At 27.2% G+C, this 22765-nt stretch overlaps 2 protein-coding genes across 3 annotated transcripts in view; one reads left to right on the top strand and one right to left on the bottom strand.

The window, feature by feature from the left end:
• Positions 1 to 5161, top strand: part of LOC117178087 (phosphopantothenate--cysteine ligase) — a 9080-nt gene extending 3919 nt beyond the window's left edge. The window contains exons 3-7 of one of the 2 annotated variants that reach the window (XM_033369324.1): positions 1180 to 1310; positions 1441 to 1538; positions 1794 to 2008; positions 4386 to 4568; positions 4692 to 5161. In XM_033369324.1, the coding sequence (XP_033225215.1) occupies positions 1180 to 1310; positions 1441 to 1538; positions 1794 to 2008; positions 4386 to 4568; positions 4692 to 4877 (813 nt within the window). In that variant the 3' untranslated portion in view covers positions 4878 to 5161. The remainder of the gene's footprint in view (positions 1 to 1179; positions 1311 to 1440; positions 1539 to 1793; positions 2009 to 4385; positions 4569 to 4691) is intronic. The other variant, XM_033369325.1, reaches the window with a different exon arrangement.
• Positions 5162 to 5244: 83 nt separating this feature from the next.
• LOC117177719 (vacuolar protein sorting-associated protein 16 homolog) lies at positions 5245 to 22659 on the bottom strand. The gene is made up of 16 exons (XM_033368602.1): positions 22188 to 22659; positions 21589 to 21775; positions 18717 to 18845; positions 18483 to 18624; positions 16443 to 16564; positions 16175 to 16350; positions 15723 to 16095; positions 15472 to 15599; positions 12120 to 12264; positions 11898 to 12032; positions 11629 to 11790; positions 10100 to 10249; positions 6028 to 6275; positions 5837 to 5933; positions 5654 to 5757; positions 5245 to 5574 (listed from the first exon to the last, which is right to left on the bottom strand). Exons 1-16 carry the CDS (start codon positions 22241 to 22243, stop codon positions 5430 to 5432), a joined length of 2499 nt encoding a protein of 832 aa, XP_033224493.1. The 5' UTR covers positions 22244 to 22659; the 3' UTR covers positions 5245 to 5429.
• Between the last annotated feature and the right edge of the window lie 106 nt (positions 22660 to 22765).

Below are 22765 nucleotides of genomic sequence, written 5' to 3'. Positions count from 1 at the left end.
CCCCCCCCCCCCCCGTAAGATACCTAGGATCTACCCACCTATATTTTTAAAATCTCAGGCTTGTTTTTTGGTTAAAAAATATCAGTCTTGTTTAAAATTCTAATTTTCATGTTGAAAATTCAACTGTAGTCTGAAAAAGTCATCTTTTTGGACTGAAAATGTAATTATTTGGTTAAAATTCCAACTGTTTTTGGTTAAAGTTAAATTGTTTTTTTATTTGAAAATGCAGTTTAATAGGTTGAAAATTTCATTTTGGTAGAAAATTTTTTTTTCTTTGCTTTCAAATTAAACTATTTTCTTCAAAATGAAACAGTTTTCGGCATGAATCCTGGGGAATTTGAAGCGTTTCATGTAATGACTTTATATCTATTTACACTAATTTTTTTTAAAGCATTTATTGCCCTATTTTGTGTAAAATCACCCTATTTCCCTCTTTTTAAGAGAATTTCTGGCTGTGAAGTCTGCGTTTATTGAATAGAATTGAAAACAAAATTTTGACAAATAAAGGGAGAGGTGGATAAAGTGCTCAAAATAGCTTGACGCAGTTTTTGAACGGCCCCTAAATAATTAATCAACCTTGGTGGGGTTGATTCTGAACGATCTGAACCAATCTATTCAGACTATTACTGTATCCAAATGGGAAAAGGAATAATCCAAAAAATAACATGTTTCTAAAAATTACTAATTTCAAGACAATGTTTAAAAATTATTTAAACAAAAAATAGGTATCTTTCAATAAAATGAACTAAAATATGAATGCCTCAATGAAAATAAAGCTTAGTGGTATTAACAAGCAACCCTGCAGATTAGAACGAATCTTGAGCTTATATAGTTTCTATATTTTAATAAATTCATTAGAGATCGAAATAAAATATACTTTCTTATGAAAGGTTTCATGCACCGAAATCAATGCTCAAAAATGCCCTCGCTTTTCCTTTGTTGTTTTGATTTTTGCATTTTTGTGCTCTGATTTTGGTACATAAAATTGTTTATAAGAAAGTAGATTTTATTTCGATCTTAAGTGCATGAAACTTTTTTAATTCAAGGAAATATATTATGTATATAAATAGTATTATAAAAACTGTTTTAAATATTCAATTTCATGAGGTTATTTGAAGTATAAACTTTATTATACATATAGTGAGTACATATATTTCTATATATTTTTTTAATTTTCAGAGTGGTGGTACCACGGTTCCTCTGGAACATAACACTGTTCGTTTTGTTGATAATTTTAGTGCTGGGACGAGAGGTTCTGTGTCGGCTGAATATTTTTTAGATCATGGATATGCTGTTATTTTTCTTCATAGGTAATTTAAAGAAAAAAACGGAAAAAATGTGTTTTAAATAACTTTGTTTTTTTAAATGAAATTTCAAATGAATATTTGTCGCTAAGGAAGAAGCGCTGAAAATGTAAAAATCTGTATTTTAAATGTGTAGGTTGAAGACTCTGGAGCCATTTTCACGACATTTTGCCGGCCACTCATTCCTTAATATGCTCGATTTAAAAACCGAAAATGGAAAACCATCAGTAATAGGTGCATTTTTACAACAATTGGGAGTAAATAAATTGTTTTCATTTTTGCTATAATCTCAAAAATTAGAGTTTGTACAATCGGAGTATTAAATTAATCTAAATTATTCTCCTTTTGTATTTTTAACTTATAATTACAATATTGTAATTAATTTGAATTTCCTAACAAACTAATGAAACATTCTTCTTGTTTTGTTTTAATATCCTATATCGGAAATGTGTCTATAACGGATAAAGATATATTTCTTTTTTATTAAAGTTTCTCCGGAATACACGGAACAAATTTCCCAAGTTCTGTGCAAGTATAAGGAGATTTTGAAGCAGGGGAAATTGCTTCAGCTAAATTTCACCACCTTAGCTGAATACCTTTGGTTATTACGCTCCACTTGTAAAGCACTGGCTCCTTTAAAAAGCAGAGCGATTTTGTATTTAGCTGCTGCTGTATCCGATTTTTACATCCCTTCGAATGAAATGGTTAGTATTTATTTTTTATTACATTTTTATTACTTTCCGAAATAATAGTTTGTCAGAAAATTGTAAAGTGTCTGAAATATCAATATTAAAAATTAAGAGATTAAATTTAGAATAAATCAAACTTTAGATTCCTTTTAATGCCCAACATTAAAGATTGTGAACTTCTAGAAAATTAAAAGAACCAAGAAATGTCTCTATTCAAATACAAAAAAGGGTTGACACGTATTGTGGCGATTAACTAGAAAAAAATAAAAATTGATGATTTTATTTTTCAAGTGAAGCATATAAATACAGACTTCACACTCCAAACTATTGCCCTCTTTATACTCCATTTTTAAAATGTTCTTATTCATTCCCGCAAAAATTTAATCAATGCATTTTCAGATAAAAATTGATCGATTTTAGTTAAAGATTCAAATATATCTAAAATAATTCTAATTTTAATTTGTTAACACATTTTTTTCCTAATTAATAATTTTACATACATTACTATTTAAATGAATGATTGTTTACTTAGGCTGATATACTTTGTTAAAAGTTCATTTAGTTGATTAATGAAACTATTTTGATGAAAATTATTATTTTTAAATAAAAATATAACTGTTATTGAAAATTGATAGTTTTTAGTTGAGTATACTCAAAAATCTGGTAAAAAATTAATCCTCCCGATTGCAAATTAAATTCTTTGATTGGAAATGTTGGGTATTTTGTTGTATATTTGCGTTTTTCGGAGAAAATTTATATTCGTTGAAGATCCATGTCCTTGGTTTAACATTTAACAATTTTCTTTAAAATTCACTTTTTGTTGCTTAGAAATCAATTTTTCCAACTGGCTATTCAACAGTTTCACTTCTGAATGAAAATTGATCATTTTTAGTTTAAAATTCCACTATTCAGATTAAAAATTCAAATCTTTTGTTCAAAATTCATCTTTTTAGCTTGAAAATTCAACTATTTTCTAAAGAATTTGCCATTTCGGTTTGAAAACTCATTAATTTGGTTGCAGATTTTTCTCACTAAAATCTTTCCTGGTTCAAAATTCGACGTTTTTTTATAAAAATTCACCTTTTTGATTGAAAAGTTTACCTACTTAGTTGAAAGTGGAACTACTTTGTCAAAAATTCATATTATTGGTTAAAGATTGAACTATCGTTTGATTGAAAATGTACCTTTTTTGGTTGAAAGTTAACTACTTTGTTAAAAATATAATTTTATTAGTTGAAGATCCATCTCTTCTGTAAAAAATGTAACTATTTCATTTTAAAATGTTGTTTTTTTGTTGAATTTTTATTGTTGTGGCTAAGAATTTAACTATTCTATTATTGGTTATAAATTCATTGTTTTTAGATGAAAATTCAACAATTTGGTTGAATATTTATGTATTTTTTAGTAAATTTTCCTTTTTTGGTGGAAAATTAATCTTCTTTATTCAAAGTTGAACTACTTTGTTAAAAAATCATTTTATTACTTGAATATCCATACCTTTGTTGAACATTGAATATTCGCAGGAAATTTGGATTATGTATTGAAAATTATTTTTTCCTTTAGACTATAATGTTACCAACATTTTTTAGGATATTTTTCAATTGTTAAAAATTATAATATTAAATTTGTCAACTAAAAATGTAATAATTCCACTTTTTATTGAAAATTAATATTTTCAGGTGGACATTTCAACTATTTTCTAGAGCATTTTCCTTTTTCATTTAAAAAATTCTACAATTTGGTTGCAATTTTTTTTGACTTCAAAATCTTTTCTGATTGAAAATTCAAATTTTTAGTTGAAAATTCATCATTTAGTTTTGAAAATTGATCTCTTTTGGTCGAAATTTGATCTTTCATTATTAAAAGTGCAACTGTTTTGTAAAAAATGAATCTGGTTTGGTTTTTGGTTGAATTAAAATTTTTTAATTAAAAATTGAAGTATTTTTTGTTTAAACTATCAACTATTCAATTTTTTGTCAAGAATTTATAGTTTTGGTCAAATTCGACTGTATTTTATTTAAAATTAAATTACTTTCTAAATTGAAATATCAACAATTATATTTTTCGTTGAGACTTCATCTCTTTTTTTATTTATAATTCAACTATTTTGTGGAAAATTTCATTATTTTGTTAAAAAAATCAACGATGTATTTGGTTGAAAATGCAATATATTTCTGATTGAAATCTTAACTTTTTGATATTTTGTGCGATATGGCATCTATAAAAATAATTTTATTTAGAAGAATTTATTCTCCCATTTTCGTGAAAAATCACCCTATTTCCTCAGTTTTGAGAGTATTTTGGGCTGTAAAATCAATCAACCAAATCAATACATATTCCAATCAGAATTAGAAACTTTCTTCACTGAATTAATTTTATCAATAATTTTCAGTCTGTCCACAAAATTTCTTCCAGTGGTCCTCCAACGATTGCACTTCATCTAGTTCCAAAAATTCTTGAACCTTTGGTAAGTCTTTGGGTTCCAGAGGCATTTGTTGTTTCCTTCAAGCTCGAAACCGATGAAAATCTATTAATTTCCAAAGCAAGGGACGCACTCAATAAATATAAACACTATGTAAGTGCATCACATTCTTTCTCCAACTTGTCGATAAAATTTCAAGTTCCTTGATGAAATTTAGAAAAAACCTTCCTGTTAATTGAAAAACGTATTTTTAACAAAAATACCTCTTTTCGACAGTTGGTTGTGGCAAATATGCTTCACACTCGAAAGGAACACGTCGTAATTGTGAGTCGGGACGATAATTATCCAATATCTTTGAGTAAATCTCAAATTGCTGCCGGGGAGGAAATTGAGCAACAAATAGTGGCAGATCTTGTAAAAAAACACGATGCGTTTATAGGATCTGCTGGAAAAGTTACATGATTAGGAGACATTTTCCTATCTTTCAAATTACGATATATTTTTTTAATAAAAATTGAATATAAAAGGTAATTTCCAAAAATTATTTAGTGATGTAAAAATATTTTGTTGAGGTTAGTTACATTTTTTAAAGGGGTTTAGGATTAAAACTGAACTGTTAAAACAGTTTAGAACATTTTTTTATCAGTGAATGGTTGAATGTTAAATATATTGTGATTTCCATTGGATATTGTTTTTTAGAATTTATCAATATTTGAGTGTATTTGAATTGAATTTATATGGAAAAGGTGCATATTTTTACAATAAAAAGGACTCCAATTTAGTATAAAGTGCGTTTTATTCATTCTATCAATAACAATAATAATAATAATAATAATAAGAATAATAATAATAATAATAATAATAATATGTACATATTTACAAAATAATGATTTTTTACATTTTTAAATATCAATAACTGGCTAAATGAATACAAGTAATTCGAAGCATTGTCTTTTCAGGATATTGATCTAAATAGATACAAAAGTAGAAATGTTTGGTTTATGGATTGATAATTTATTTTCCGGATTTGAGACCAGATATCATCGCGTTAATTTTGTCTGCAATTTTACGTTCTGATGGTCCACATTGAGCCAAAACGTAAGACAAAGCAGCCGAATCTTTTTGTTCGAGAGCGGCTTGTGCTGCTTCCATCAACATGCTAAAAATGAAATTTTTAACAAATTTACGATCAGTTCAAGACTCAAGATCAAATAATGTGGAATCTCAATTCTACTCACTGTACTTTTGTTAAATATTTTACTTTCAACTCGTCTTTCACTCGAGGCAAATATTTCTTCGCCTCCATTTCGTTTTTGTATTTCAGGCATTCGTCAATAAACGGCTGCAGAAAAATACATTTTCCATAAACAAATAATTTTTCAAAACTAAATTCTGAATTAAATCCAATTTCCGATACTTACCTCGTAGCCAATCGGCGATTTTTTGCTCTTTGAAAACTTCTCCATTTCAATCCAGAGTCCCTTTTTTGCTAAGTTTTGTATCCTCAGCCACCAATATCTTCACACAAGCCAAAGTACACAAATTGATATATATATATTTAAACATTATTATTAAAATATTTACATTGTTATGGTCTCAATATTTTAAATACCTTCGATCAGGAATTTTGTATTCAGACCGCAGTTTGTCAGCAAGTTTGATTTCGTTTTGAAGAAGCAAAATCTGAACTGTTTCGTGAAGTGGTTTGCCGACTACCGATTCATGTAAAGTTTCTTCCAAAGAACGCTGATATCGCAAAAGTTTTATTTGCTCTTCTGTTAAAGCAGCATTCGTATCGTTTCGAGCTAGTTTAAAATATTCATGGGCAGATTTTAATAGCGTATCTCTAGAAATCGTGTTCTGAAAAATCGAAAAAGCTTCATTTTAGAATAGCAGTGATACGCACTCTACAGTACACGGGAAATATTACATTATCAATTAATAATATACAAATATAAAACAATATTGCTATGATTCCAATTTTAAGTTGTTAACAATAATTTGAAAAGCAAGATTTTATTTTTCATGCATTTTTTTAGTAGCTTGGAATGTTTTTGAATTCCTTTAAACCTTTTGAATTCTTTTAAATTCCTTGAAATATTCTGAATTCCGCCGAATCACCTGATATATTTCTTAAATTCATTTCATTTTTTTTAAATCCTCGGCATTTCCTGAATTTGTGAATTTCCCTCAATTATCTGAATGATTCGAATTTCCTGAATTAGAAGGGCTTCAAATTAATGCACAGAATTGAGAAGAATTGAAAAAATAAAAGATTTCCGAAAATTCGAGATATTTAAGAAATTTAGATATTTAGAAAAAATTGAGGGATTTAAAAGAATTCATGATCTTTAGAGAATTCCTGAAATATTTTGAATTTAGAGAATTCAAGGACTTCCGAATATTAAAGGAACCAATGATATTCGGAGATCTCAGGAAATTCAGAGAAAATATGGATTTCAGAGAATTCAAAGAATTCAGATTTTCCAAAATATAGAGAAGTCAGAATTTTTAAGACAGTATTCTACTTTGAAACGCTCGAAAAAAAGCTATATTTGTGAATTTTTTTCTCAGATTATCAATAATGATATTGATGTAGGGTTTGTTAGGCTTAATAAATTCACTCATAAAATACATTGAACCTTTTTTTTCATTTATTTTATGCACTTTTTATAGATAAAAACGTCAGTCAAAGTCTACTTCTCAAAAAGTAGGTAGGTGCGCGTTGTTGTAAAAATCTCGAGAATGGGCTGTTAGAAACAAAAAAATTTAACAGTTTTAGATTCAGTATGCCTCCAGAAACCGGATGCACTATGATTATTTAAAAAAATTAATTTTAACTATATTTTTTTGCAAAAAACTGAAAATAAACCCACTTTTTTCGTTTTGTTTTTTCATTGCCACTTTGTTATTTTTGCATGTATATCAGAAATCCTAGTTCAACCGGCTGCTGGAGTCATACTGAATCTGAAACTGTTTAATTTTTTTGTTTCGGACCGCCCATTCTTGAGATTTTTACAACAGTGCAGACCTACCTACTTTTTGAGGAATTGACTTTGACTAGTGTTTTTATATATAGAAAGTGACTAACAAACCCTACATCTATATCATTATTTATAATCTCAAAAAAATCAAAAAATTTGACGAACTTAAAAAATTCAAGAAATTCAGGATATTCGAGGATTTCAGAACATTAAAGAGATTTTATAGCATTAAAGGAATTAAGTAAATTCATGCAATAGAGGGAATTTAACGAGTTTAGAGAATGCAGGAAATTCATATAGTTGAGAGAATTATAGGAATTTCAGGAATCCAGAAGGTTAAACGAATTCAGAGCATTTCAGGAATTCAGAATATTCTAGGAGTCATAATATTCAAGAAATTCCAGGATTATACAAAATTTAGAGAATTTCAGGGACTTTAGAGCATATAAGGAATTCAGGGAATCTGGAGCATTTTGATTGCTTTCAATATAAAAGTATAAAACTCTTAATTTTGAAGATAGAAACGTAAATCTTTAATTTTTACTTCTTCATATAAAAAACTAAGAAAGTTAAAGATTCTAATCATCTAAAGACTGCTTCATCTGGATTCATTAAATTTGTGGAATTTCCTAAATTCTAAGAATCCCATAAATTCCGAAGACATCAAATTAATGCAGAGAATTCAGAAGAATTGAAGGAATTTAGGGATTTCACGGAATTCAAGAAATGCTCTGAATTCAAAGAATTAAGAAGATTCAAAGAATTCACATTATACAAGGATTTCAGATCAATTTTATTTGCTTTAAATATAAAACTCCTAATTTTATAAAAAGAAATAAAAATGTTTCATTTTTTTCGTTCTGAAAATTGTGAATTTTTAGGTTTGATAGATATAAATTTGATATTTTACCATTTTTTAGAAATTCAAATTAAAAAATTTTCAATTTAAAATGCTCTTAATTTTGAAAATTGTTTGCTTTTAAGTTGTGAAATTAATTAATTTTCAGTTTAAATGCTTAGTGAAGTTATTTAAATTGGTGAGCTTAGGAATACAAATTCCTCCATTTTTATACATACTAAGTTTTGGACTTTCTACAATAATTAATATTTCTCATTTACATGTTTTTTAATATCGAAGGCTTTGAATTGGAATTTTTTAAATTATTTAAAGTTTTTCATTCTTTATTCTTTATTTTTTATTTGAAACATTTAATCAAGCAATTATGGACATTTCAGATTAAAATTAATTATTGAAGTAAGTATTGGTTAAAAGATTTTTTTTTTAAATTAAATGTTTTAAATACAAATTTGTTAAATTTTAAACGATTCCTGTTTACAATAAAGTTATGTTGAAAGTTTCAAGCTGAAAGCTGATCAAAAGATCCACAACAAAAATTGTTTACAGTTTTAAATGGTTTAAAATGGGGAAATCATTACGGATTTTATAGTATTTGAAATCATTCTGACTTTCTTATTATTCTTGAAATTAAAAAATGGCCCTACTTGTTATATACTATTTAAAAAATGTAATTGACCGAATCCATTTCAAATCAGGCAGGATTCTATGCATGAAGTCTCAGAATTTCTCGGGAAATAAATATGCTGTTTTTTTAGAGGAAATAAGGTGATACATATTTTTCAGATTTGGAAAAAAAATCTAACAGATATTTATACTTATATTTATTTTTTTATTTTTTATTCTAATAGCGTTCATAGTTTTCTTGTGAAATCCGCCGAAACATTAAAAAAAAGATATCAAATGAACAAAATAGCTGCAATTTTTCTGAAAAAAATCGATTTTCTCGAAAAACCCACCTTTAAACTTTTTGCTAATTTTTTAAAAACTTTTCTTCCTGAGAGATTTCTTTTTTATTACAATCAAATGCTAAGATATCTGGCTCCTATGAGTAGAAAATTTCCGAAAATATTTGCAACAATAAAAAAGGTGGGGTTTTCCAGAAAATCTTTTTTCTTTTTTTATTTAAATTTGGAAAACATGAAAAAAATATATTTTCTAGAAAACCCAACCTTCTTTATTTTTCCTAATATTTTTGAAAAGTTTCTACTAATCGAAAAAAGGTATCTTATCAGCATAATGCGGTCTAGGCTCTAGACCATTTTTGAGGCCGGCAGAATTTTTTTTTCTAAAAATGTAATATTTGAATTTTTTAGGAAACCATGAATTATATCGCAAAAGTACAAGAGACATTTTTTATATGACTTTTTTAGACGTGCAAACTTTTATCTTAACATTTTTTTCGTATCTGTCATTGTTTCCAAGAGAAATTAGAAAACTATATTGTAAGAAAAATTAATTCTACCGGCTACAAAAGTTATTTAGCAAGCATCAAACTTACTAGAGATTCTGCGACTTCAAGTGTAAAATCCTGCATAATTCTAAATGGATTCGATAAATTATATATGTATATTCTGATTAAAATTAATATCATAAGTGGAAAAGGTTTAAGCTTTTTCTTTATCCCATGCCATAAAAAATGAAAAACTTATTAACTGAAAAAGAAACTGAATAATTTCAGTTTGTTGTACAATTACAAAGATTTAAAATTGATAAATAATAATTTAATATATTAACATTATTATTTTCCAGATATACTTATGTGCGAACACTTGTAAATTATTATTGTTCATTTATTGATATTTCAGAGGTTTTCCTGAAAAGATAGTACAAAGGAAACTCACCTTTGGTCGGTAGCTTTCCTTAACAAACCAGAGAGCTTGGGAATGGTAATCGTCATATTGATTGTAGATATCCCGCAAAGTCTCTCGGTTGTGACTCTGACAGTATTTTATATACAAGGCCATAGCTAAAGGACAATGCATAATAGACATCTGAAGAAAAAAATTAGCGTCATTCAACACAATTCTCAGGGTGACCTCTGGACCGGGATAATCCGGGAAATGACAGTGAATTTAGTTTTGACCAGGAATTTTCAAGTTTGTAGACAAATAATCTAAGTTTGATTTCTATGCGTAATTAAAAAATTTTTCACTTAGAAATTGTCAATTGACAATTTTGGACAAAAACCTTTTTATTTGATCAAATATAAACATAAATTATGATGGGTTTTAAAATTGAGCTATATATTAAGGTTTAACAAGTGAATAATAATTGATTTTACAAGACGATTCGGAATCAGTGCAAAATTTAAGAATTTCAAGATTTTTAAGTTAAAAATTAAACCATTTCTATTAAAAAGTCTTAGTAATTAAACAAATGTAAACGCCTGATTGAAACTTCATAAACTATTTTCAATTTTTAAATAACTTGAAAATAATATAATTAAAGGCTTTTATTAAATTTAAAACATTGTTTTAGTCTAACTTTGAAATTTTGTATTTAAGAAAAATAATAATTGCTAATATTTAGAAATATTTGATTGTTTATGTAAAATGAGTAATTATAAATAAAATATTTAAAAGTAAACAAAAAAAATAAACTTTGAACGTTACAATTTTAATTGCTCTATTTGAAAAAATTTAATTTACAAGTCAAATTGTTGAATTTCGATGTATAATAAATATTGAACACCTATAATTCTTTCGAAAAATTCGATTAAGTTGAAGAGATATTTAGAAAGTCTGAAAAGATTAAAAGTTAATTAAAAATTTTATATAATTTCAAATAATTTAAACGAAATGTATACGTATACCGACCAAACCCGGCTATTCGTACCGAATTTTCGGTGGAAATAGCCCACGGCCTAATTTCAAACAAAATGTAGATTTTTGCAGGTTTCGAACAACAAATTTAGAAGCTTCTTGAGAATGATGGAAGGCTTTAAAATAGTAAAAAAATATTTTCTGAAGATTCATAGAAAAATTGTAAATGACTTTAGTTGAAAAAAATTAATTTTAAGAGAATATTTAAAAAGATTTTGAGGAAATATTTTTTATTTTGCAGGATTTAAACAGAATTTTAGGAAGAATTCTAATAATTTTAAAAGATGTTCAGATGTTCTGAAAAAATTTCAAAAATAATTAAAATTTTGAATAAATATAAAACAACAAATGGTGAAAAATGTTTGGAAACCGGAAAAAAACGGGATTTTGTTTGTGATTAAAACGGCTGCCCTGAATTCTAAACTTAATTATCTCTGAGATTTTATAATTAAAGAGTCGTTACTAATAAATTGAGAAAAATTGAGATAATCTTTTAAATCCTTAATACATTATTAAATATAAAAATAATTAAAAAATTTGGAATATACCTGAAAATCTCCTAAGGGCATGTGTTCTCTGAGATGGAGAATAACATGGTAAACTAAATCTGTATTTCCACTTTCCACAGCTTTGTTAAGAGCAACTCTTTCCTCTCCCAGTCTGAGTAACAAAGGTACTTGAAGCTGAGCTTTTGGCTCATAATCTATTAACTAAATGGAAGAAAAGATTCCTTTATGTGATTCTAAAATCACTAAACTATTAAAATATTAAAGTAGAAAATACAATTATATTTGAAGAAAATTATTCGTCAACTTACTTTGATGGCTAACTGCTTTCTTCCGCAATCGGCAGCTCTTATGGCTATTTCACTGTAAGAAACTCCTGGAGCGTACCCTAATTTATCTGCGATTTCTTCGGCAATTTGTTCCTTATCTAGTTGCGTTTGTTTAACCTGTATTAAAAGGATGATTTAAAAAACAATCTTTATTATTCTATAACGTTCAGAGCTGACCCTGAAATAATTTTTAAAAAATAATACCTTATAACAAGCCCACTGAGCCAAAATTCTGCTTTCGCCATCAATTTCCGACAACCGAAGATGTCGAGCGATTTGAATACTCAAGTAATAATGTCTTCTTACGACTAATCTGTCCAAAAGAACTTGACTCGTTAATGCGTTTAATCTGCATCGGTTAAGAAAATTACAGAGTGCTTTCAGTTAATTAACTATAAGGATCGTTGTCAATAGATTAAAAACATTTCAGTTTCTTGTACATCAAAGTATTTTTTTAGTGTTTAAACAAAATTAACTACTTTGCTAGAAATAGTAAATTTATGAAAAGAAATTATTCCAATTATGAAGACAGTCAAGCAATTAATGCAAAAAAAATATTTTTTCAAAAGGGGGTCTCTCGACTTTTGAGGATACATTAGATTTCGAGATTTAAAAAAATTTTAGAAGATTCAAAAGGTAAATACTTCAAAGGGTTTTAAATTATTTTTGAGAACAGACGAAAATTGCACAAAGATTTCAAAGATTGTTATGTTATGGTAACGACTTCATGTCAGTATGATTAGAGTAGTATTTTGATTTTTTTATCATTATGTAAAAAAATCAGAGATTCGAACGAAATTAAGGGGCATTTTCAGATACTTTCCAATTATTTCTTAAAATTCCATATAATTTACCTGAAAATAATGCTAAGTATGAAAAGTTACTAAAAAATAATGCAGCTACGGAGGCATATTGTCAAATTTGTGTTTCGTCAAAGTTTTATGTGGAAAGAAACAGAAAGGAACGTAACGAAAGTTTCGTTCTTTTCGTTGTTTTTTATATAAAATACGATTAACACATAATTTTGACATTGTGCCTTCGCAGGCTCATTATGTTTTTATAATTTTGTAGACTAAGCTTAGTTTTTAGTCAAATTCTTTTAAATTTATCGAAATAATTGGCAAAAACCCAAAAATTTCCCTTAATTTCGTTCGAAACCCTGAAAAAAATATCCAAAAAACAAAGTTTTTTCACAATTTTTTAATTTCATCAGGTTAAGCTAAGATACTTGACAATATGTCAAGGAATTTTAGATGATTTCCAAATATTTCAAAGGATTTTAAAGGCTCTCAATAACGTATTATAATGAATTTTCCAGGTTATAAAAGGATTTGATAGAACTTCGAAGATTTTAAGGAATATCATCAAATTCGATATAATTTCACTGGATTTCCAAGGATTTTATAACATTTTAATGTAATTTCACCAAATTTATTCACAAGATTTGAGGGATTTCAAATATTTAAAGAGAATTTCCAATATTTCAAGGCATTGTCAACGATTTTTGAAAAGAAGGATTAAAATCTGTCAAATGTTTTAAAATCTTTGGGAATACCTTGAAGTATGTGAAGAAAGTCCAAGAAATTTCAGAAGATTTCCAGGATTTCCAAATATTTCAATGAATTTTCACGGAATTTCGAAAGATTTCACAGGACTTTTTAACATTTCCGAGGATTTCAGTAATTTAAAAGAATTTTAAAGGCTCTTGATGTAGTATTTTAATGAATTTCAGGGATCTCAAAAGATTTCACAGAACTTAAAATATTTAAAGAATATCATCCGATTTTGGAAAATGTGAAAATGTAATTAAATTTTAAAGAATTTATTAACAATCATTGAGGAACTTCAATAGACTTTCATATATTCCAAGGAATCTCGGTTGATTTTAAGAATTTGAAGCGATAGCAAAGGATTTTAAGGCATGTTAAAAGATTCTAAAGAATTTTCAAGAGTTTTTAAAAATTGTAAAGGATTTCAAAGTATGTTCAAAAATTGAGAAGAGATTTAAAAAAATTTCAAGATATTTCCAAAGGACCAAACAAATTTAAAAGGACTTTCAAGATTTTACGATTTTTGAAAGGATTGCAAGGAATATTAGAAAAGTTCAATGATTTCCAAATATTTTAGAAGATTTTTAAGTTTCAACTGATTTCATAAAAATTGCGAGGATTTCAGTAATTTTAAAGGCTCTTAAAAAGGTAAGTTAATGAAGATTTCAGGTTCTCAAAGTGTTTCAAGGGACTGAATCAGATTTCATACAATTTTACCGGATTTCAAAAAATTTTAGAATTTTTTAAGGAAATTTTAACGAATTTTTTCACAAAAAATGAGAAATTTTAAAGGATTTCTAAGACTTGTTAGGATTTTTAAATATTTCAAGGTATTCCAAGAATTTCGAGAGATTTCGTAGATTTCCGAGGATTCTAGTTATTTTAAAGAGGTTTAAAGGCTCTCAAAAAGGTATTTTAAGGGATTTCAAGGAATATAATCAGATTTTATGAAATTTTACAGGATTTAAAGAGATTTTATCATCTTTTGATGAAATTTCAAATAATTTATTCACAACAATAAAAAGATCGGAAAGATTTAAAGATATTTTCAAATAATTTAAGGAATTTAAGTATATTTAAAAAATTTGAAGAGCTTTCAAAGAATTGGAAATATTTTAGGATATTTAAAAGGATTTCAAAGATATTTCAACGAATTTGTAAGATTTTAGGATACCTGAAAAGATTCGAAGGACTATCAGAAACATTCCACGTTTTTCACATATTTCAAAGGATTTGAAAGGAAATTCAATAGATTCTATATTTTCCAGAATGGAAATTTTACAGGATTTCAAGAGTTTTTATAATATTTTCATGAAATTTCAATGAATTTATTCATAAGAATTGAACAATTTCAAACATTTGAAGATACTTAAAAATATTTCAAGGAATTTCAGTACATTTTAAAAATTTCAATTTCAAAGGACTGGGAATATTTTAAAGAATTTCAAAGAAATTTCAAGATATGTAGTAAAAAAATGGTAAGAAATTTCAATGAATATTGTCAGATTTCATTAAAACTTGCGGGATTTCAAGGGACATTATAACATTTTAATAAAATTTCAAAGATTTTAAGGCATTTTAAACAAATATCAGTAAGAACAGAGTTTTCCACTATTTTTAAAATTACTACTACCCATAAAATCTTTCAACATGTATTAAGTGTATCGCGCTTTGCGCTATTTCCTAAATACACCCTTAGATTTGGTGATCTACTTTTCTAGATTTAACGACAGATTAAACGGGAAGTAAAAATATCTAAAATCTTTTTTTAAATGGTTTCAATCTTTTAAATTGTTGTTAAACATATAAAATTAGGTGAATTTATCAACAAAATCTAGAAAAATACATAGCCAACATTAAATAATTAAAGATATGTTCTAGTAATTAAAAAAAGGAAAAAGAATGTTTGATAAATATTTTACTAATGAAAATATTTGGAAAAATTACTTAACATAAGAGTGGGGAGTTTAAAAAAAATGTCAACATTTTTAAGATTTAAAGGATACTGGGTGAAAGTCAAAGGAATTCCGATATTGGGATGCCGAACTGCATTCAGAATTCTCAAAATTCGACACATGCTGACATAATTTTCAGGATTAATCGTCTTGCTGAATCCCTTTCCGTATTTGGCAGCCTATCAATAAAATATAACACACAATTACTTTCAGTTTCCTTTAAATATCGAAAAGACGCAAAATTAAAAAAGTTTTATAATATTATTATTATTATTATTATTATTATTATATTTCTCACTCACCCTCATGAGAAGCTTCTGAGTATCAAAATCAAATTCGTGACTGGCAGCAGTAATACAATCAGTCACAGCAGGATCCAATTTACCCTTAACTAAATCAATGTAACTATCAGCTTTGTGACTCTTTTTCTGAAACTGTTTCGAGGCTTCTAGGAGGTACGAAGCAGGATCCGTTGAATTAATACGGAATATTTTTTGCACGACACTTGGAACTTTCTGAATCATTTCGTGCGTGTAACTTGAAATAACACGCACTCCGTCAATTTCTGTTACGAGGTGAACCGGACCGTCGTAAGTGTAAAGCATCGTTTCTCCAGATCGACCGACAATCATCACGGTTGAGTTCCAGTTGCAAACTACAGCTTCTGTTCCACACCTGAAATGTTTCGAGCATAAATAATAGGAAATTTTATCATTTCATCAAATCAGAAGTTTAATTTTGGCTGAAAACAAACCAGGCAATGTCGGTCACAGGTTCTTTCATATTTGTCGCACATTCGCAGTATTTTGTCTTGAAATCGACTGAGCCGAGATACAAGTATCCAGAGTCGGAATACAAAGCGATGTGTCTATTGTTTCCAGAAACTGCTATTGCTGTCACGCTAGTTACTTTGTTATTAAAGAGTTTACTCTGAAATTAGGAATTTGGGGTATAAGTTTTATGATATTAAAATTCTCACTTGCAAACTTATTAGAGTCTAAAAAAATACTTATTGTGCTTACAAAGGCCGAGGTTGCAGAAGTTTGATTGTGATGAATTTCATGAATGCCTTCTTGATTCGAGAGGATCACTTGACTGTCTCTATCCCTGCGCACGATGCACCATTCGACTGGTCCTCCGAGTTCTAGTTTACATACAATTAAATCAACAAAATATTTTTCTTGTAACTTTTTCTCCGACACTCTATGCCTTTGACAGGCTTCAAAAGTCCAAAAATTCTCTCAAAACAGGGGAAATAGGTGATTTCTCACGAAAATAGGGGAATGATAGTCGAAATATTTTGCACTTTAAACCAAATTTTCATTTTACAATCAACAAAGAAGAATTTTCTACCAAAAGAGATGAGTTCTCAACAACAAAAAACACATTTTCAAACAAAGAATTGAGTCTTAAAGCTAAAAAGTCGATTTTTTAGAAAAAACTTGACTTTCAGGTTCGATAAAATGAATTTTCAGAAAAAAGTTAATTTTTAACCAAACAGCTGGACATTTCAACCACAAAAAACTAACTTTTCAACCGAAAAAGACGAATTTTCAATAAAGAAATTGATTTTCGACCAAAAATGTACTTTGTAACAAAACATATGAATTTTGAAGAAAAAAAATGGCCAAAAAAATAGTTAAATTTTCAACCCACAAAGATGCATTTCCAAATAAATGGTCGAATTTTCAAACAAAAAAGATTAAACTTCAACCACAAACAGTTACATTTTTCACCAACTAGTTGAATCTTCAACCCAAAAAGTCGATTATTTTTAATGTAGTTGAATTTTCTAACAAAGGAAGATGAATTTTCAATAAAGCAGTTGAATTTTCGACCAAAAAATAACCGATGAATTAAAAAAAAAGAATTAAATCGCCAACAAAATAAATAAATTTTCAACCTACAAAGAAAGAAGATTAATCTTCCACTTCAACAAAATACATTAATTTTTAACCAAGTTGTAGAACTGTCACCTAAAAAAGATCAATTTTCAACCGACAATGGAATGGTTAAATTTTCAGTTGAAAAAATTTATTTTTAACCCAAAAATATGAAACTTCAACAAAAAAGTTCATTTTAAACCAAACAGTTAAATTCTCAACCAAACAATTAAATTTTCCACAAAACTGTTAATATGTCAAGCCTAAGAGCCCTGAAAATATTAACATTTAAGAAAAAAGTTAATTTTCTACCAAATAGTTGAATTTTTAACAAAAGAGGTGATTCCTCATTAAAAGCAGAATTATTTTCTATCAAAAATTTGCATTTTGAAACAAACTGTAGAAATTTTAAGCTAAAATGTGATTTTTCTGCAAAATGTTGAATTTTAAACTCGAAAATGTGCATTTTCAACAAAAAAGTTTATTTGCAATAAAGTAGTTTAATTTTCAACCAAATAGATGAATCTTCAAGAAATAAGGTGAATTTTTTACACAAAGTTCAACTTTCAACTATGTACTTGAGTTTTCAAACCAAAAAAAAGATTAATTCCAAACTAAAAACAGAATAGTAGACTTTTTAATTAAGCAGAAATAGGTTTTAATACAAAATTACTTTTCCATCGAAGATACATTTTTAATTAAAAAAGATGATTATTCAACCAAAAATCTTGTAATTTTAAATTAAAAACATTTTTAATCAACCAAAAAATACAAATATTCAACAAAATAGTTGAACCCTCAAAAAAAATTGATTTTCGAGCAGGAAATGAATTTTTAAACCAAGAATATACATTTTTAAGAAAAGAGTTGAATTTTTAACCAAGAAAGATTTTTCAGTCCTACAAAAATGTCAACTACATTTTTCAATTTTACAAGCGAGAAAGACGATTTTCAACAAAATACTTGAATTTTCAAAAAAAAAAAATTAATTTTAAACCAAATAGTTGAATTTTCTACCCAAGAAGACAAATTTTCAACACAAAAATATTTTTCTTAGAAAAAAATGGGAAAAAAGGAGAATATGGAAAAGAAATTGAAATCTGCTTTGATGATCTTGTAAGCTAAAAAATCATATTTTGCACTCATATGATTAAAAAACATTATTAATTGAAAACTCACTCGGAATCTCTATTTGTCGAACTTTCGGTTCTGTCACATTGTTTACCAAGAAGATTCGACTCGTAGATGTGAGAATCGCAACTCCAGTGCCATTTACACTTACAAAAAATTTGGCATCAATCACTTTGGTCTCTTTTGCCTCCTGTGGAAATGAATAAAGTTTTATTATTTGCAATCGCTGAGCAATTGAATAATTTTATTTTAATTAAAAATTGTCATATACGAATATATTACGTTTCCCATGCTAAAGGCATGTTGATAATTTCCAAACATGTCGTAGATGAGAACCATTCCATCTTCCTGAATACAGAGCAATTCTTCTCGATGAGACCAGCCTAAAGTGACTAACTGTCCACTCGTCCACTTTAAAATTATTTTAATTAATCGTTATTTCGATTCATTAAATCAATGAAGTACAAATCACATACAAACATTTTAATCAGTAAAATATTACGGGCCCTTCAAAAACTATGTCAAACTGAAAAAGGAGGGTTGGACTTTGTGACGTCACACTTGATGTTTGAAAAAATAAAAATTCGTGGTTTTATTTGACAAGTTTTGCTTTAGTCGTTTACAGATTTCACACTCTTTCTCCTGTTCCCCTAATTTCCCTCTTTTTTTCTCCTGCTTTCAAAGAACTTCCGCCTTTTCTCTTTTTTTTTTGCTCAAATGCGAATTAAATTAATGAAGCCCAATATGTCCATTCAACTTTTTTTTTGTACAGAATTGATCTCTTTTGGTTGATTTTGTGCAAAATCGACTATCTTGTTAAATTCATCTTTTTTGTTCGAAAATTCAACTGTTTTGTTGAAAACTCGACTTTCTGGGTTGAAAATTCCACTATTTTGAAAGAAATTTCATCTTCTTCAGTTAAAAATGAAACTGGATAAGATTTAAACTATTTTATTAGAAATTCGTCTTCTTTGTTTGAATTCAACTGCTTTTTATTTCATATTAAAATCTATTTTAATTGAAATATCATTTATTTTAGTTGAAAATGCAACTGTAAAACAATTTCTCAATGAGGAGAAATGTATATGAAAATGCAACTGTTTGGTTGTAAATTAACTTCTTTGTTCTAAATTCTTTTTCGTCTTTCAGCTTGAAAATTCAAGTTTTAACAAAATTTTAAGTAAATTGTTTTAAATTAACTTTTTTTGTTAAAAATTTATATTTTCGGTTTGAAACTTCAACTGTCACGCAAGAATTTCGTCTTTTTTACTTCAAAATTTGTCTTTTTGGGTTGAAAATTCAACTATTCTGGCAGAAAATTAATCTTGGGATGAAAATGCAACTGGGCAAGGATTCAACTGTTATGTTGAAAATTCGTCTTTGGATGAATTCAACTGTTTCTTTTTTTTAAATAAAAATCTTTTTGACTGATATATCATTTATTTTAATTAAAAATGTAACTATTTGGTATAAAATCAATGTTTTTGTTGAAAATTCATATTTTTGGATTGAAAAAGTAATCATGTTTTGTAGAAAATCCGTCTTTTTGATTAGAAAAATCATCTCCTTTGATAAAAATTCAACTATTAGGTAAAAATTGACCTTTCCGTTAAAAGTTCCCCTTTTATGGTAGAAAATTAATCTTTCTGGCGGAAAATTTAACTATTTGGTTAAAAATTAATATTTGTCCATTGAAAATTCAAGTACACGCTTAAAAGTTAAACTGCTTTGTCAACATTTAATTCAATTTTTTTTAAAGATTAACCTCTTTTGTTGAAAATTTAACTACATATTTTTATGAATGTTCACTTTTTTTACAAATTTACAAATTTAAATATTTAGTTAAGAATTAATGCATATTGTTTAAAACGCATCTTTTTGGTTGAGGATTCAACTATTTTGCTAACCAATTATTTTCTTGAAAATTGGTTTATTTGGTTAAAAAATCCTTTTTTGTGTGGAAAATTCAACTGTTTTATTGATAATTCGTCTCTTTAGATGAAAATTTTTTATTATGTAGTAAAAAAGTTATCTCTCTTGGATGAGAATTCTTCTTTCTTGGTTAAAGACAATATCTCTTTTTTTTTAACTATTTGGATGAAAATGCAACTGATTTTGGTTGAAGCTTAATCCTTTGTTGGAAAATTGGACTATTTGTTTGAAAATTTGTCTGAATATGTTGAAAATTCAAATATTTGGATAAAAATACAATTTTTGTTTCTTAACTTAATTCTTCTTTAATTGAATATTCGACCGTTTGGTTGAAAATTCATCCCTTATTTCGTTAGAAAATCTTTTCTGATAGGAAATTAAACTTTTATAGTAAAAAAGTTATATTTTTTTTATTGGAAATTCATCTTTCTCGTTTAAAAATTATAATTCTTGTAAAAATTCTACTTGTCGGGTTGAAAATTCAACTTTATTCTAAAAAATGAATCTTTTTGGCTTAAATGTTAAACTACTTGGTTAAAATGCAACTTTTTTGGTTAAAGTTTTTTCTTCTTTGATTAAATATTCAAACATTTGGTTGAATATGCATCTTGGTAGGTTAAAGATTCATCTCTTTCGATTGAAAATCCTTTTTGGTAGAAAATTAATCTTTTATGATAGAAGTCATATTTTTTGGTTGAAATTTTTTTTTTAATTCTGCTTTTCGGTTTAAAAACTCAAGGTTTTTCTAAAAAAATCGTGTTTTTGATTGGAAAGTTTAACTATTTGGTTAAAAATGCAACTTCTTTTTGCTGAAGTTTAATCTTCTTTAATTAAATATTTGGATGGAAATTCATCTTGGTGGGTTAAAAATTAATCTCTCTTAAAAGAAAATTTTTTTTAGTTGAGAATTAACTATTTTTTGAAAATTAAATATATTTCGACTTGTAATCTTAGGAATTTGAAGTGTTCCATATTGATTTCAATATGTTATGTACAATAATTAAAAAAAAAACATTTAGTTCCCTGCACTAATCTATTTTCTCTATTTTAAGAGCATTTTAGACTGTGAAGTCCGTGTTTATTAAATGAATTCATAAACCAAATTTTGACTGAAAAGGATGGGGTGTGTTCGTATTTTTGATATTTATTTAAAGGAAGGGTAGAAAAAGTGTTCAAAATAGTATGACGTAATTTTTGAACGGTCCCTTAGTAGTTAAATTACTTGTAGTTTAGCCATAAATTTCCCTGATGACGAGTAAAATGATATGATGGGTTTTCCGGTTCCTTGGACTTTCACAAGCTTTTTCGGATTTCTTGTAATTGCTATCGATCCTCCATATGGTGCTGCTATTACTAAATTATTAGCACTTGCCTCATTTTCAAATGGAAGTGGATAAAGTTCGAATTTTCTGCATATTCAAAACGAAAAAAGAAGTTAATTAAATCTAAGATGTAAACTTCCTGCTTTATTGTAACGTAGTTTTTAATAATTGAATTATTATATGAATAATTAATTACCCTACTATTAAAATATACGTCTAAATCATAAGAATGACTAAATATTACTGATAAAATGAGATAATTAAATAATGAAGATCGATTTGATTAATTAAGCAAAACGTTCTTTAGCAAATTTAACCTCTTTTTTTGGAGTAATTTTATTACCCAGGAGAAGGTGAAGAATAATAAGTTGGCAGAAATTTAAAATCAATACCGTTAGTTTAGTTAATAATTCAGAAAAGTAACACAGTTAATGCATAGAAAAGATTAAAAAGAGATTGAAAAGTTCCAGAGAATTAATAAGAAGGTAAAGATTTTTACCTAAAATAAGCATCTCGTCCCAATGTGAACCAGTCAGCAGTTAACATAACCGACATAATTACAAGTTTTTAATGTAAAACTTATAGTTTATAAGGCGATTCTTTGAGGTTTCTTAACAAATAAGTAATTTTGAGGTTATACACTTTTGACGTTTTATTATGACATTTCAGAATCGACTGGCAGTATTGAGAGGGGTTTGCACGCACTGTATTTTTATTTCGTTGGCTAAACTGAAAATATTTAGCGCTGATTTTCAAAAAACAATCATTAAGATTGACATTTTTTTATTATTCGAACGCATTTTGGACAAAAATTCTTTACGAATTAATTTTTGTTATTGTTTCATAAATTAAAAAATATATATATTAAGTTCAACAACCAGCAGGAAAATCGCGAAAATAATATTTAACTCTTTGACAACATTAAAACAAAATAATTTTTTGTTTTTTAATATAAGGAACGACACTGTAGACGTGGATAAACAATGATTGTTCAAATCTCTGTAAATAAACAGCAAATCATGAACAATTACGTGTTTTTCGTCTGCTAGGACGGTACGCGATTGGCCAATGAGCTCA

The sequence above is a fragment of the Belonocnema kinseyi genome, chromosome 8, assembly GCF_010883055.1.
Source record: "Belonocnema kinseyi isolate 2016_QV_RU_SX_M_011 chromosome 8, B_treatae_v1, whole genome shotgun sequence".
Taxonomy (NCBI): Eukaryota; Metazoa; Arthropoda; class Insecta; order Hymenoptera; family Cynipidae; genus Belonocnema; species Belonocnema kinseyi.
This window is presented reverse-complemented; position numbering and strand designations above follow the sequence as displayed.

What these genes read in the sequence shown, in the direction of transcription:
- LOC117177719 (XM_033368602.1), bottom strand. Translation starts at nt 22,243, where the DNA reads ATGTCGGTTATGTTAACTGCTGACTGGTTCACATTGGGACGAGATGCT. An exon ending in CCTGTGACCGACATTGCCTG is followed by an intron (nt 16,096 to 16,174) that starts GTTTGTTTTCAG and finishes GAAACATTTCAG; the next exon opens with GTGTGGAACAGAAGCTGTAG. An exon ending in AGGAAAGCTACCGACCAAAG is followed by an intron (nt 6,276 to 10,099) that starts GTGAGTTTCCTT and finishes TCGATTTTTCAG; the next exon opens with AACACGATTTCTAGAGATAC.